Source organism: Chenopodium album, chromosome 27, assembly GCF_948465745.1.
Source record: "Chenopodium album chromosome 27, dcCheAlbu1.1, whole genome shotgun sequence".
Lineage (NCBI taxonomy): Eukaryota > Viridiplantae > Streptophyta > Magnoliopsida > Caryophyllales > Amaranthaceae > Chenopodium > Chenopodium album.
The window spans coordinates 30,068,569-30,081,560 of record NC_137860.1 but is presented as its reverse complement, the minus strand read 5'-3'; the positions used below and the strand labels follow the sequence as shown (position 1 = coordinate 30,081,560).

General features: G+C 36.3%; 3 protein-coding genes and 1 pseudogene across 3 annotated transcripts; all 4 read left to right on the top strand.

Moving 5' to 3' along the window:
- The first annotated feature begins 2,206 nt into the window (after positions 1-2,206).
- LOC145620242 (protein CYPRO4-like) lies at positions 2,207-5,784 on the top strand. Its single transcript, XM_081674879.1, has 2 exons — positions 2,207-3,994; positions 5,115-5,784. The coding sequence occupies exons 1-2, from the start codon at positions 2,336-2,338 to the stop codon at positions 5,394-5,396; spliced, it is 1,941 nt and encodes a 646-aa protein (XP_081531005.1). The 5' UTR covers positions 2,207-2,335; the 3' UTR covers positions 5,397-5,784.
- Positions 5,785-6,136: 352 nt separating this feature from the next.
- On the top strand, positions 6,137-8,879 carry LOC145621603 (protein LATERAL BRANCHING OXIDOREDUCTASE 1-like). The gene is made up of 3 exons (XM_081676331.1): positions 6,137-6,619; positions 7,402-7,729; positions 8,260-8,879. Exons 1-3 carry the CDS (start codon positions 6,177-6,179, stop codon positions 8,518-8,520), a joined length of 1,032 nt encoding a protein of 343 aa, XP_081532457.1. The 5' UTR covers positions 6,137-6,176; the 3' UTR covers positions 8,521-8,879.
- Positions 8,880-9,119: 240 nt separating this feature from the next.
- LOC145621604 (methyl jasmonate esterase 1-like) lies at positions 9,120-10,613 on the top strand. The gene is made up of 3 exons (XM_081676332.1): positions 9,120-9,752; positions 9,837-9,968; positions 10,078-10,613. The coding sequence occupies exons 1-3, from the start codon at positions 9,291-9,293 to the stop codon at positions 10,348-10,350; spliced, it is 867 nt and encodes a 288-aa protein (XP_081532458.1). The 5' UTR covers positions 9,120-9,290; the 3' UTR covers positions 10,351-10,613.
- A 441-nt stretch (positions 10,614-11,054) lies between these two features.
- Positions 11,055-12,189, top strand: LOC145620012 (methyl jasmonate esterase 1 pseudogene; annotated as a pseudogene).
- The last annotated feature ends 803 nt before the right edge of the window (positions 12,190-12,992 follow it).

Here is a 12,992-nt window from a genome sequence, read left to right as displayed (position 1 = left end):
CCGAGCGAGGGTGACCAATTGTACAAGAATAGACTATAGAGTCAACTTGTGAGCTCGGGTTTGATTTCGGATCGGGTTTGATTTACGTAAATTATTGTGAATGAGCCCGGTCTAATTTCAGATTAGATTCGGGTCAACTTAATTTAAAAATATTATTGTGAATGACCCGAGTTAAAGTATATTGTAAATCTTTCATCTTTATCAACAACAATAGCCACACATCGTTATATCACAAAATCTTGTATGTGGGTGGCCACACCGCCATTATAAGGGGTTACTTCGCTAGTGTAATGGAGGTTACTTGGTCACTCTTAAAGGGGTTACTTCGTTATTGTTATAGAGTTACTCGGTCAGTGTTATAAAGGTTACTCGGTCAGTATTATAGGGGTTATTTAATCAATGTTATAGTGGTTACTTTAAGTGGTCACACGATGTGGCCGGGCGCACACAAAACAGGCTATTATTATATTTATTGTGCTAACATTGTTTATCGAACTCTAAAGCTAAATTTCAATCAAAACTCGAACTAATGAAGAAAATATATACATATTTTCACAAAAGTAATATTTATGGGAGGTCGAACAAAGATTAATGGGGTATTTTCAAAGTGTTAAATGCGAAGAAGTACAATAAGACATTAGAAGTCTAGGTACATAGTTAGGCAAACAATTAGGTCCTATTCTGTTCACCTTATTTCCCTTGTTTTAGTTCAGATGAGTTGTGATGAGGGTTAATCAAGGTTACCCAAGTTCAATTTATAACTAAAATAAGTTCTAATAAGGACTAATAAGTTTAGATAAGTTCAAATAAGATCAGATTAGTTCACGTAAGTTCATATAAGTAAAAACCAGGTAAATAAAACGCACCTAACAATCAAAAGGAAAACTTTGTTTGTATGTGTTCTTCTGTAGTATTTTTTTTTATCCGTGGCCTTACTACCCTAATCCATTGACCAATTGTTAATTACATATTTTATTCACTTAATTGATGATTGATCGAGTATTTACAGGTAAGTTATAATTAATTTTAATTGATTGTCAGAGTTTTGAATTGACATGTGTAAAAGTCAATTGTTGTAATTAACTTAAGTACAAAAGTAATTTAGATAAGGATCTTGTTAACGTGCGGGACTAGATTGATAATGAATTACTATATTTTCTAAAATTGTGTACCATAATTAATTTGGAATGTATGGAAAAATCACATGACGCCCAGTATAGTCTTTATCCATATTATTACTCGTAATAAGAAGTAGGGGCTAATGAGACGGAACTATGAGAGCAAAGTCAGCAAACGCCAAATGCTACCTTACTAAGAGCCACCTCATTTGCCACATCATTATACAAAAAGGAAGTTAATTTTACTTTTAGTAACACGTTAATAGACTTAAAAGGAAAATAATATATCATCATTCAATCCCAATCAAATAACCAAATACGTCCAAAAGATATAATAAGAGAGGGAAAAAAAATCAAATAACATTAGTTTCCTTTGCAAATAAATAAACTCTGCATTCTAGCTAGCTAGTTAATGCTTATTTAATTCAAACTTTTCACTCTTAGCCATCTTGTATTCTTATCTAATGCTCGAGAACGTTAGTCAGTTTTACTTTCAATACATTTCATTTGTTTTCACCTATCTTCAACACTTCATAATCACATGAATTGTCGTGAAGATATTTCACCATCCACAAATCTCAATGATTAACTTTACAATCTTTCAAAATAAATGATATGAGTACTCCATAAACATTATCTTGGAAACCGCAAATATCATTCCACTCAAATTCACTTTCCATCACATACAATCATGATATCGCAAATATGTAGAAATTTCAAAACCAGGACAAGATAAGATAATTGAATTTCAAGAGTATCTTTAAAGATATGTACATGACACACTCTACTCACCAATCATATCCAATCCAATTCAATCCAATTCTTAAACGAACATTATAACACAGAAACATACTCGTATCTTAGATTCTTAATGTCTAAGCAAGAGTAGCAATGTACAAGTATATTTTATAACTTCATTCTTAAGCAATCCTATACTTAACATTAACATTTAGGAACACTTTTCCAATCTTATTAATCACATAAAAAAAAAAAAATTAGCGTTACAATAAAGCTACTCGTTTTGGGCTTGGACTATAGTTCTATTTATAGTTGTTAACTTGCCCAAAATAACCCATTTCATCATTTCCCCAAATTCATACTTTTTCAAAGACAACGGTTTAACCTCAACTTTTTCGAACATTTCAAATTTCAAAAACCCAGAAAAATTTTCAAATCTCCATTTTCTCTCTCCTTGATCCCACCTTCAATCTTCATCAATGGGGGCAGCCAACAGTCGCGAAGGATTAGAGCTTTCAGATTCCGATGAATACGATGAGCGTGATTCCGAAGGTGAAGAAGATGAAGATTACGACACTTCTGAAGAACACCAAGATGAAGGAAACCTTAGTCATGGCGGTAAAACTGCTACTACTCCTTCTTCGTCTTCTCTAGATGATGTTGAAGCTAGATTAAAGGCTTTGAAGCTTAAGTACTCTACTCCTGCTTCTGGGTCTTCTTCGAGGAAGAACGCTGTTAAGCTTTATCGGCATGTTGGTGGTGGGACGGCTGATTCGAAATGGAAGATTGCTGAATCTGCGACGTCGTATAGTTTTGTGAAGATTCGTGGGGAAGATGAGGAGGAAGAGGAGGAAGAAGAAGAAGAGGGGGATTTGTATTGGGAATTGCGAGTTGGGTCGAAAATTAGGGCTAGGGTTTCGACGGATTTGCAATTGAAGATGTTTCCGGATCAATTGAGGATTGATTTTGTGTGGAATGGTGTTTGGGCGATGAAATTCTTTGAGAAGAATAATTATTATGATATGTTTGTGTCTGAATTTCAGGATTGTTTGTTTGAGAATGTTCATGGGGTTGAACCTACTGAGCAGAATAAGGTGAAGGTTTATGGGAAGGATTTCTTGGGGTGGCTTAATCCTGAAGCCGCCGACGATACGATGTGGGATGCGGTTGATGATGAAGGGCCTGGAATGAGTACCCCTAAGTCTACTCCGGTGAGGGCGAAGCAGGACTTGCTTGAGGAATTCGAGGAGGCGGCGAGTAGCGGGATTCAGAGCTTGGCATTGGGTGCTCTTGATAATAGTTTTCTTGTTGGGAATGAGGGTATTCAGGTTGTGAAGAATTTTAGGCATGGGATTCATGGGAAGGGGGTTAATGTTAAGTTTGACAGGGGTAATGGTTCAAGCTCTAATTCGAATTCTTCGAGTTATTCAACCCCGAAGAAGGCGATTTTGATGAGGGGGGAGACTAATATGATGCTAATGAGTCCTGTATTGGAGAATAAACCTCATGCTGGAGGGCTGCATCAATTGGATATTGAGACTGGAAAGATTGTGACTGAATGGAAGTTTGCTAAGGATGGTGCTGATATTTCGATGAGGGATATCACTACTGATAACAAAGGGGCTCAGCTTGATCCTTCAGGGTCTACATTCTTGGGATTGGATGATAATAGGTTGTGTCAATGGGATATGCGTGATCGCCGCGGTAATGTGCAGGACATTGCCTCTGCTAACTCTCCTGTGTTGCATTGGAATCAAGGACATCAATTCGCTAGGGGTACCAACTTTCAGTGCTTTGCTTCGACAGGGGACGGTTCAATTGTTGTTGGTTCGATTGATGGGAAGATTAGACTGTATTCTAAGACCTCTATGAGACAGGCTAAGACTGCATTCCCTGGCCTCGGTTCGCCAATTACTAATGTGGATGTTACCTATGATGGCAAGTGGGTGTTGGGTACTACTGATACATATTTGATTCTCATTTGCACTTTGTTTTCTGACAAAGATGGAAGGACTAAGACAGGGTTCAGTGGTCGTATGGGTAACAGAGTCTCTGCTCCTAGGCTGCTTAAGTTAACTCCAGTTGATGCTCATATGGCCGGGGCAAACAACAAATTCCATGGCGGTCAATTTTCATGGGTAAGACGGATATTACTTGTATTCTTGTTGCATTTATACTATTTAGTTACCTTATCTGATTGCTCATTCATGATTTCAGAATTATTACTGGATAGGAAGATATATTTGCTGATTTCTAACCATCTGTTAGCTTATGCTTGCTTGTTTTTTTGTGTGAACGGGTTGTCTATAGTGCATAAGTTAAGTTACAAAATTTAATAAATCCGGCAATGCCAAATTATATGAGAAACTCTTAGAGATGGTTGTAAATATGGGATAGTGAATTTGAAAAGGGAAATTTATTAAATAACTCATATTTAGAGTAGTTATGAATGGAACTATTCTCATTTTTGTTAGAATTTTAAAATAACAACAATATCAGAGCCTTAATCCAAAGGACGGGGTTGGCTACATGAACCAAGATTATTTTAGAATGTTGATATCCTCTCCCTCCATGCCTTATATTAGAATGTTGAATGTTGATATCCTCTCCCTCCATGCCCTTCTATCTACGTTTGTATGCCCTTGTAAGCCCAATTTCTTCATATCATTCATTACTCCCTCCATCGCTCCATCCTAGTGTTTTTTATATTAGAATAGCTCAATTAATAAGGTTTATTGAAAGTGTAATTGTGTGTCCGTGGTCATATATTAAAAAAAAAAATTTTATGCGAATATATCGCTTCAGATCTGTTAATGTTTGAAGGAACAGGCATGGCAAAAAAATTCATGCTCTTCTTATGTGTCTTTTGGTTGGTTTTGTCTATGTTGACGCGATGTCAATATATGCCTATATTAAATGCTTATACAGCTCTGTGTGTACGAGTTTGAGACTAGAATGGAAGGGTATTAGTCTAGAGATGCCCACTTATTTTCGACCTTTTTTCCTGGCTGTGGGTGGGACTGTTGGGTACTTGGGTGATTGATCCCTTGCAGTAAAAAGGAGGGATGGCCTGAGTTTCTATTTACTGATGTATGTGTTGGTAATTTGCTTATTTATACTAGCTTAAAATTCTTGTATGCTGTATTTACTTATTTTGTAATGCATTTATTGAAGGTGCATCAATAATAGAATCAGAAGACAAATTGGGAACAGAGGTTGTCACTAAATATTGACTTATTATTTTTTGCATGTTTGCAGGTCACCGAGGAAGGGAAACAAGAACGTCACATAGTTGTTACAGCTGGAAAATTCAGTGTCATTTGGAACTTTGAGCAAGTGAAGAACAGTGCGCACGAATGCTATCGTAATCAACAGGGCTTGAAGAGCTGCTACTGCTATAAGATTGTTTTGAAAGACGAATCTATAGTGGACAGTCGCTTCATGCATGAGAAGTTTGCAGTTAGTGACTCTCCTGAAGCTCCTCTTGTGGTGGCAACCCCTATGAAAGTGTCCTCATTCAGCATATCAACCAAGCAATGACAGTTTAGTACTGTCATTGTATCTCATGTATGCCAGTTATCTAATGATTGTGAAGAGCGCCTGCTGCATCAGTAGAACATGGTTTTTTTTTTTTTTTTTCCTATTTGTTTATGCGTGTAAGTAGGGCTGCAGCACGTGTTCTCAAGTGCATTTCTAAATTGTGTGCTTGAGAGGCTTCTATAGATTGTATTGCTTTAAGTAGAAACATTTTATTTCACTAGTGTTGATTAGGATATGTAAGACAGCATTCTGAAATCTGAATGACTAAAATGCTGTCATTGGAAATTTTCAAAGTCGTTTGGAATTGAGTGATGCTGCCCTGAACTGTAGTTCAGTATTTTGTTATAAACAATTTCATATAATGTTGAATGAAATTGAACAAGCTCTTTCTGTTTTGTTTCTTCTGCTGCTCTGGTACATCTCGTTTTCTTAATTTGCTTGATTCATTCATTTTTCCATTATTAACTGTCCAATAATAATTCAACTAACAAGGATAATATTGGCTTCCTCTCGTTACTGTATTTTTTTGCAGGATAATTTTATTTCTCGGCAGCTGAACACGACAAATTCGCTTAATACAAGTACTCCGTATATCTTACAATACCATCAAGGACAAGAACTGCATCCAGAAAATTCCAAATTTATATCACATGAAAACCCCCCTTAACCCAATAATTGGGAAAAGGGGGAGATACCAAAGATCATACCTTTTTTTTTTACTTGTACTTATAAAACATCCTAAAATACAGAGTTGTTGACAAGTCCGAGGTTTCAGTAGTTATGGGGGATGTAAACCCAGATTTTATTCAACCCACTGAATTCAGACCAAATCCCACCTCAACCATTGAAGCCAAAGAAATCCCAGTTATTGACATATCCTCTGCAAGTGATGGGGTGATAGCAGAGATTAAGGAGGCTTGTGAAAAATGGGGATTTTTTCAAGTGATTAATCATGGGGTGCCTGTGGAGAAAAGAGAAAAGGCGGAGTTGGCGGCGAGGAAGTTCTTTGGCTTACCCCTGGAGGAGAAGAAGAAAGTAAGGAGAGATGAAGAGAACCCTTTGGGGTATTATGATTCAGAGCATACTAAGAATGTTAGGGATTGGAAAGAGATATTTGATTTTACTGTTTTGGACCCAACTTTGATTCCTGCTTCGCATGAGATTGGAGATGAGGAGATCAGAGAATTGAGGAATCAGTGGCCCGATTATCCTCCTGACTTCAGGTACTTTTATTATGTTCAATTATTTTTATTTTTTTCATCATTCATTACAAATTTATTACGGAGTAATATTTTTTCCGATATTTGTTCAATCTGGATGGCATATTTTTCGATATTATAGGTATATCATAGGGAGTTTTGAAATATAAATTAGTGTTTATTCTGTTGACACCATGTACATGATCAAATCTTTCTCAAAAGAAAATAAAAAATAAAAAATAAAAAAAAAATCAGGTGAAATGTTCCTGGAACAGCTGCGGTGCTAGAACAGTAAACTTGCATTTGATATTGTGATTATAATGAATTATTTCAGATATCTTGTTATATACTGACTGCCAAGCACTTATTGTGGATGTTCATTATATAATTACTTATGTTAGCCTACCCCAAATCATTCTGGGACTAAGGATTTGTTGTTGTTGTTTGATGTGCACAAATTTTTAGATTGATCTGGGAGATAGATGAGGTAATTCAACAATTTTGGTAAGAATCATTGCAATATGGAGATTGAGTAGGATACTAATCGGTGTCACACGTTCCCTTGATCCCTTCTCCTCCTGGATGATTGGTTTTTATTCTGATCTTCCTACTTGGATTACAATACTGCCATATTGTAATTTCATTCATGCTAGTCTTGTACTGCATTACAAAATGCCAATACTTCAGAATTGTATATCTGGCTGTGTTGCTTTCTTGTTTCTTTCTATTGCAGTGGCTTTTAAGTTCTTGGTCAGTTTGATTGATTTTTGGTGCATATTTTTTTTTTTGACCGATAACTCACCCAGGGCCGCTTGTGAAGAATACACTCAAGAAATGGTGAAACTATCTTATAAATTGTTGGAGCTTATAGCATCGAGTTTAGGTGTCCCCGCAGATAGTTTTAGTGGTTTTTTCGAGGATCATGCATCCTTTGTTCGTATTAATTACTATCCACCTTGCCCCTACCCTGACCTGGCTCTTGGAGTTGGTCCTCATAAGGACTCTGGTGCCTTGACTGTCCTTGCACAAGATGATGTTGGAGGACTAGAAGTTAGACGAAAAATGGATGGAGCTTGGATCCTTGTGAAACCCACCCCAGATGCATATATTATCAACGTCGGAGATGTAATTCAGGTACTCTTCTTATTTTTCACCCACTCCCCAATAAATAAAGCACACACAGACACACCAGCAAGCACCAAAAAAATCATTGAATTTGCCATTTTCTAGCACCGGTCCTGTTCTAGTTATATGCATTATATAAATTTTTAATAACTCATGGTGATAAAATTCTTTCTGTTGTTTAAAAGAAATGTGCCATAATCTACGGATCATGAGTTCATGACTAGAAAAAGTACGCGAATTTAATGATCATTAGTTTTTGGGTACTTTTTATTCATTCTGGAAAGTGTATCCTTAAAGTGCCTCAGTGAAGTACCATATTGTAACTTTTCCATCTGTTAAAAGGAACAATTTTTATGATTTAATGAAGGGATTTTGATAATTTGAAGTTTGCATAAATTATATTGTATACTGGCTATTTACAATTTATTTGGAAATTTGCTGAGTTAGCCGGACTTTTGTGATGTTTTTTGTACTCAATTTCGATAGTAGGATCTCCTTGTCTAGAAAATGATGGTGATTTTGCACTGCTAATTATGCAGGTTTGGAGCAATGATAAGTATGAGAGTGTGGAGCACAGAGTAAAAGTGAATACTGAGAAAGGGAGATTATCAATTCCATTTTTCTTTAACCCGTCACACTATGTTACAGTCAAGCCTTTGAACGAGCTAGTTGACAACCAGAACCCTGCTAAGTACCGGGAATACAACTATGGGAAGTTCTACACCACAAGAAGGCTCAGCGATTTTAAAAAGCTCAATGTTGAAAATGTCCAAGTTGCTCATTTCAAAATAGTTGAATAATGTAGGATTGGTTGCAACCACAAAATATGTTACTGTCTGTGTGAAAGAACACTTTCAGAAACTTCTGATTGCAAAGTCTGCTATTTCAGTAAGAAGTATAAAGCTTTTCTCAATAACAGATGATATACTAGATGTTCGATACCTTCTGTGCTCTCATAGCAGATGATATATTTGCGTAAATTTGTGATTAGGATGAGAATTTAAGGGCCAAATATGAAGAATGAAGATAAACCTGCCCATTGTTTTGATGTATACTGATGCAACTATCACATACTTCGTATATATAAGATGCAGATTATGACTATGTTAACTTGGCTCACTTGTTAAAACATATCTTTATGATACTTTTTGTACTGAAATCTTTCAGTAACATATTCTTTACTTTGTAGCCATTGTCTTCAGCTGATTTTATGTATCTATTATGATTCCATGCTGGCCTACACTTCTTTAGAAATCCTAATCTGTCCAAAAATTGGCTTTTCAATCCATATGCTTTCATCAACTAGCATAATTTTTGGAATTTATTGTTTGAATTCGAAAAAGACTTTTTAGTTATATTCAGTTTTTGCCATATTCTTGAGGTTGTTGATACTGTCCAAGTATTTTCTGTTAAATTCTTGGAAAAAATTAATATCTGATGCCAGAAATCATCAACTTTCCTGACCACATGTAGAGTACCTTATCATTACAATCTTACACATTTATTCTATCAGATTGTTAGCACCTAGAAATTTTGCAAAACCAGCCTAAAACAGAACTGTGAAATTTCCATGGAGAAAACAATGAGACGTGCAATATCCATTGCCCTCATCTTGTTTCTGTTCATTGCTGCTGCTTCTGCATCCACAGCGAAAAATTCTCAGCTTGAAAAAGATTTTTCCAAACATTTTGTGCTAATTCATGGATCTTGTTTTGGAGCATGGTCTTGGTACAAAATAGTGCCACTACTAAAATCAGCAGGACATATGGTTACTGTGATTGATTTAGCTGCCTCTGGGATCAACCTTTTGCACGCTACAGATGTTCGATCCTTCTCTGATTACACTAAGCCATTTATGGATTTCATGGAGTCCATTCCCCCACAGAGTAGAGTGATACTAGTTGGTCATAGTTCGGGTGGGGCTGTCATATCCCAGGCAATGGAACGTTTTCCGGAGAAGGTTTCTGTGGGTGTATTTCTGACTGCTGGAATGCCTGGTCCATCCCTCAATTATTCAGTTATTGCTAAAAAGGTGACATTCATTTATGTGGTTACATTTGATTATGCTCAATGATATGAATTCGACATTGCTAAATTCTCTTTAACTGCAATGCAGGCTTCGAGTATAGTGTCTCATGCACTGGACAACAAATTTACATATGATAATGGTCCTAACAATCCTCCTACGACCTTTGTATTTGGCCCCAAGTTTCTATCACAAGTAGTTTTACAATATAGTCCAGCTGAGGTATTCACCGATATTTTTCAAATTTCCTGTTGCTATATATGCAATGTCATGTGAATATATGATGTACCTGATATGTAATTAGCCAAGCCATTTGTGAATTTATTGACAGGATAAAGCTCTTGCAACAATATTGGTGAGACCTAGACCGGTGGTCAGTATAGAAGGTTTGATCTTTACGAAAGAAAAATATGGGTCAGTGACTAGAGTTCTCATTATTTCGGAGGAAGACAAGATTGTGACAGAAGACGCTGTGAAGTTGATGATTCAGAAAAACCCTCCAAACAAGATCTTTACAGTAAAAAGTTCGGATCACATGGTTATGCTATCTCAACCCACACAAGTATTCGCTTATTTACTTAGTATTGCAAGTGAATTCTCCTGATTGTTTGCTTCTTCAGAATCAGCAAAGTTACAAGGTTGCTGATAAAAGTCTTCTCAGTTATAGTGTTATACCTTATACTCTGTCAGATAATATGTCAAAGTTCCTGTGCAATAATCAATTATCTGTAAAATTTTCATCATTCATACATGAATTTCCTATGTACAGATGATCTGTTTTGTTTATAACTGTATTCATAATCATATTATGAACAAAGTTTTTTGATTTTTCCATTTCAACAGAAATACATTTTTCTTTTTGTGTGATTTTTCAATAGTTATATCATTACTTGCAAAGTACAGATAAATTATAGATCAGGTTAGCACCAAATTTCAGATATTTCACTGTCTAGATTACAGGCATGATTGTGTTTTTTTATTCATCAATTTATATTGCTAACCTCGAAGTTTTCGTTACTGGGAGAAAGCAAACTTTAGTTTTGATACACTAATCAAGACCGGAGATCTTGAGTATTCCTGAATAATTAAATGACCATTGTCCAATGAATTTCCATTTTGCTTAGCTGAATTCAGTAGTTTGTTGCAGAAAAGTCAATATCTTGAGTTCTCTGTAACTATTTTTTTTTTTTTTTTCTCATTGAAGTTTGAACTTTCTTGTTTATTTTTAAGTCTAACAAAACTTATAATCTGGATTTTCTAACCATTTCTAAGCCTCTGCAAAGGGTTACCATAGTCAGAACGCGAAAAATGCTGAAAAGAAATCTGTATCAGGGACTGATTTCTCTGACAATCCTTCTGATTTTATTTGTTGTGATTGAGGCATCCTATGAGCAGCTTGATCATGAACTTAGTCATAAACCTTTGAGAAAGCATTTTGTACTGGTTCACGGATCTTGTTTAGGAGCATGGTCCTGGTACAAGCTGCTTCCCCTCCTAAAATCATCTGGTCACACAGTCACTGCAATTGATTTAGCAGCTTCCGGGATCAACCCTTTGCAGCCAAATGATCTTCAATCCATATCTGAGTATTTTCAGCCGTTGACAGACTTGATGGTGTCTCTTCCCTCTAATGAAAGGGTGATCCTTGTAGGTCATAGTTTAGGTGGGTTGGCTATATCTCATGCTATGCAGCAATTTTCTGATAAAATCGCGGTGGGTGTTTTTGTCACAGCTCAGATGCCAGGACCAGCTCTTAATGTCTCCATTCTTAGCCAAGAGGTAGTCTTCTGTATAATATGTTTGTAAACCCCTTAATATTTCCTATCAGTCTCTATTCACGTCTGATTATCTGTTATTACTCTGTATGAACTACGACAACAACAGCTCAAAGGCGATAACATTATGCTTTATCTGACATTGTTTGCAGTTATTAAACAGAACTGGACCTGCATTAGATAATAAATTGATGTATGACAACAGTCCAAATAATACTCCGACTACCTTCTTATTTGGTCCGAATTTCTTGTCACAAAAGGTGTATGACCTTAGCCCTCCCGAGGTAATTAAGTTGATAAAGGAGCAGCAAAATCCAAACATAGTGCATAATTTTACATTCTTAACTGGATCAGTATATAACTCTGTGTCTACAGGATATTGCGCTTGCAACAACATTGATGAGACCATTGCGCCTATTCAGTATGCAAGACATGTCCGAGGTGATTGTCTATTTGTCTTAACGGATCAGAAATATGGATCAGTTCCTCGCGTATATATCATCTCTGAAGAAGACAAGATTACAAATAAAGAAGTGGAGAAATGGATGCTTAAGAAAAACCCTCCCAACAGAGTGGAAAAGATAAAAGGGTCTGATCACATGGTCATGGTTTCCCAACCCCTGCAGCTTTTGGCTCATCTGCAGAGCATTGCAGCAGATTTTGGTTAGCTGCTGTTATTCTGCTAGCTCTTTTTCTGCAGTCTGCACTGATAAATGCTGAGGGGCGGAATCTCGGGGATACGGGTAGCTAGATGAGGTTGTGCTCCCTAAGAATTACTTGGTTTTTTGGTGATCAAGTTCTTTGCAAATCATAGCTATAGTGTGTTTACTATTATTCACTGAAATAAATATGAACAGAAAACTTACTTATTAACCTGCTGTAACCCATCCATTGACAGTCCATTTGGTAGCCGGTTATAAATGATGGTAATTGAAATGTATTTAAGTGTACTTTGGCCAACAAATAACATCCTAATGACCTAATGTTCATAGTAATGCAATCTCCTCCTCAAATTTGTTTTTTTCTTCATAAATTTCCATTACCACTCATTCGGCAATTCCTGCTCCCAAAAGGTAAAGACTGAGAATTTTAAATGGGAATGAACGTTGAATTCTCATACAAATTTATATGTAAAAATTCATTTCCATTACCACTGTTGATTACTTAAGTTCTTATCAAGTTTGAAGTAATATAAAGTGTTCTCATTTTTTTTTAACTCGGTAAGATAGGGGTCCCTCCTATCACAGGAGGGGGGAGGGAGTGGGGTTGAGGATCAAACCCCCGCCACTTGGGGGAAGATGAATGGACTGAACATCCCTCCACTCCTTGATCCTCATATAAAGTGTTCTCATTGGTAATACACTATACACCTCTATATAATTTTGGATGTCAATGTAGTTAATTGATCTGTCCAAAATATGCTGAAGTTTGTTTAGTGTGGTAGTGGATTGTCAAATGAACTTCCACACTA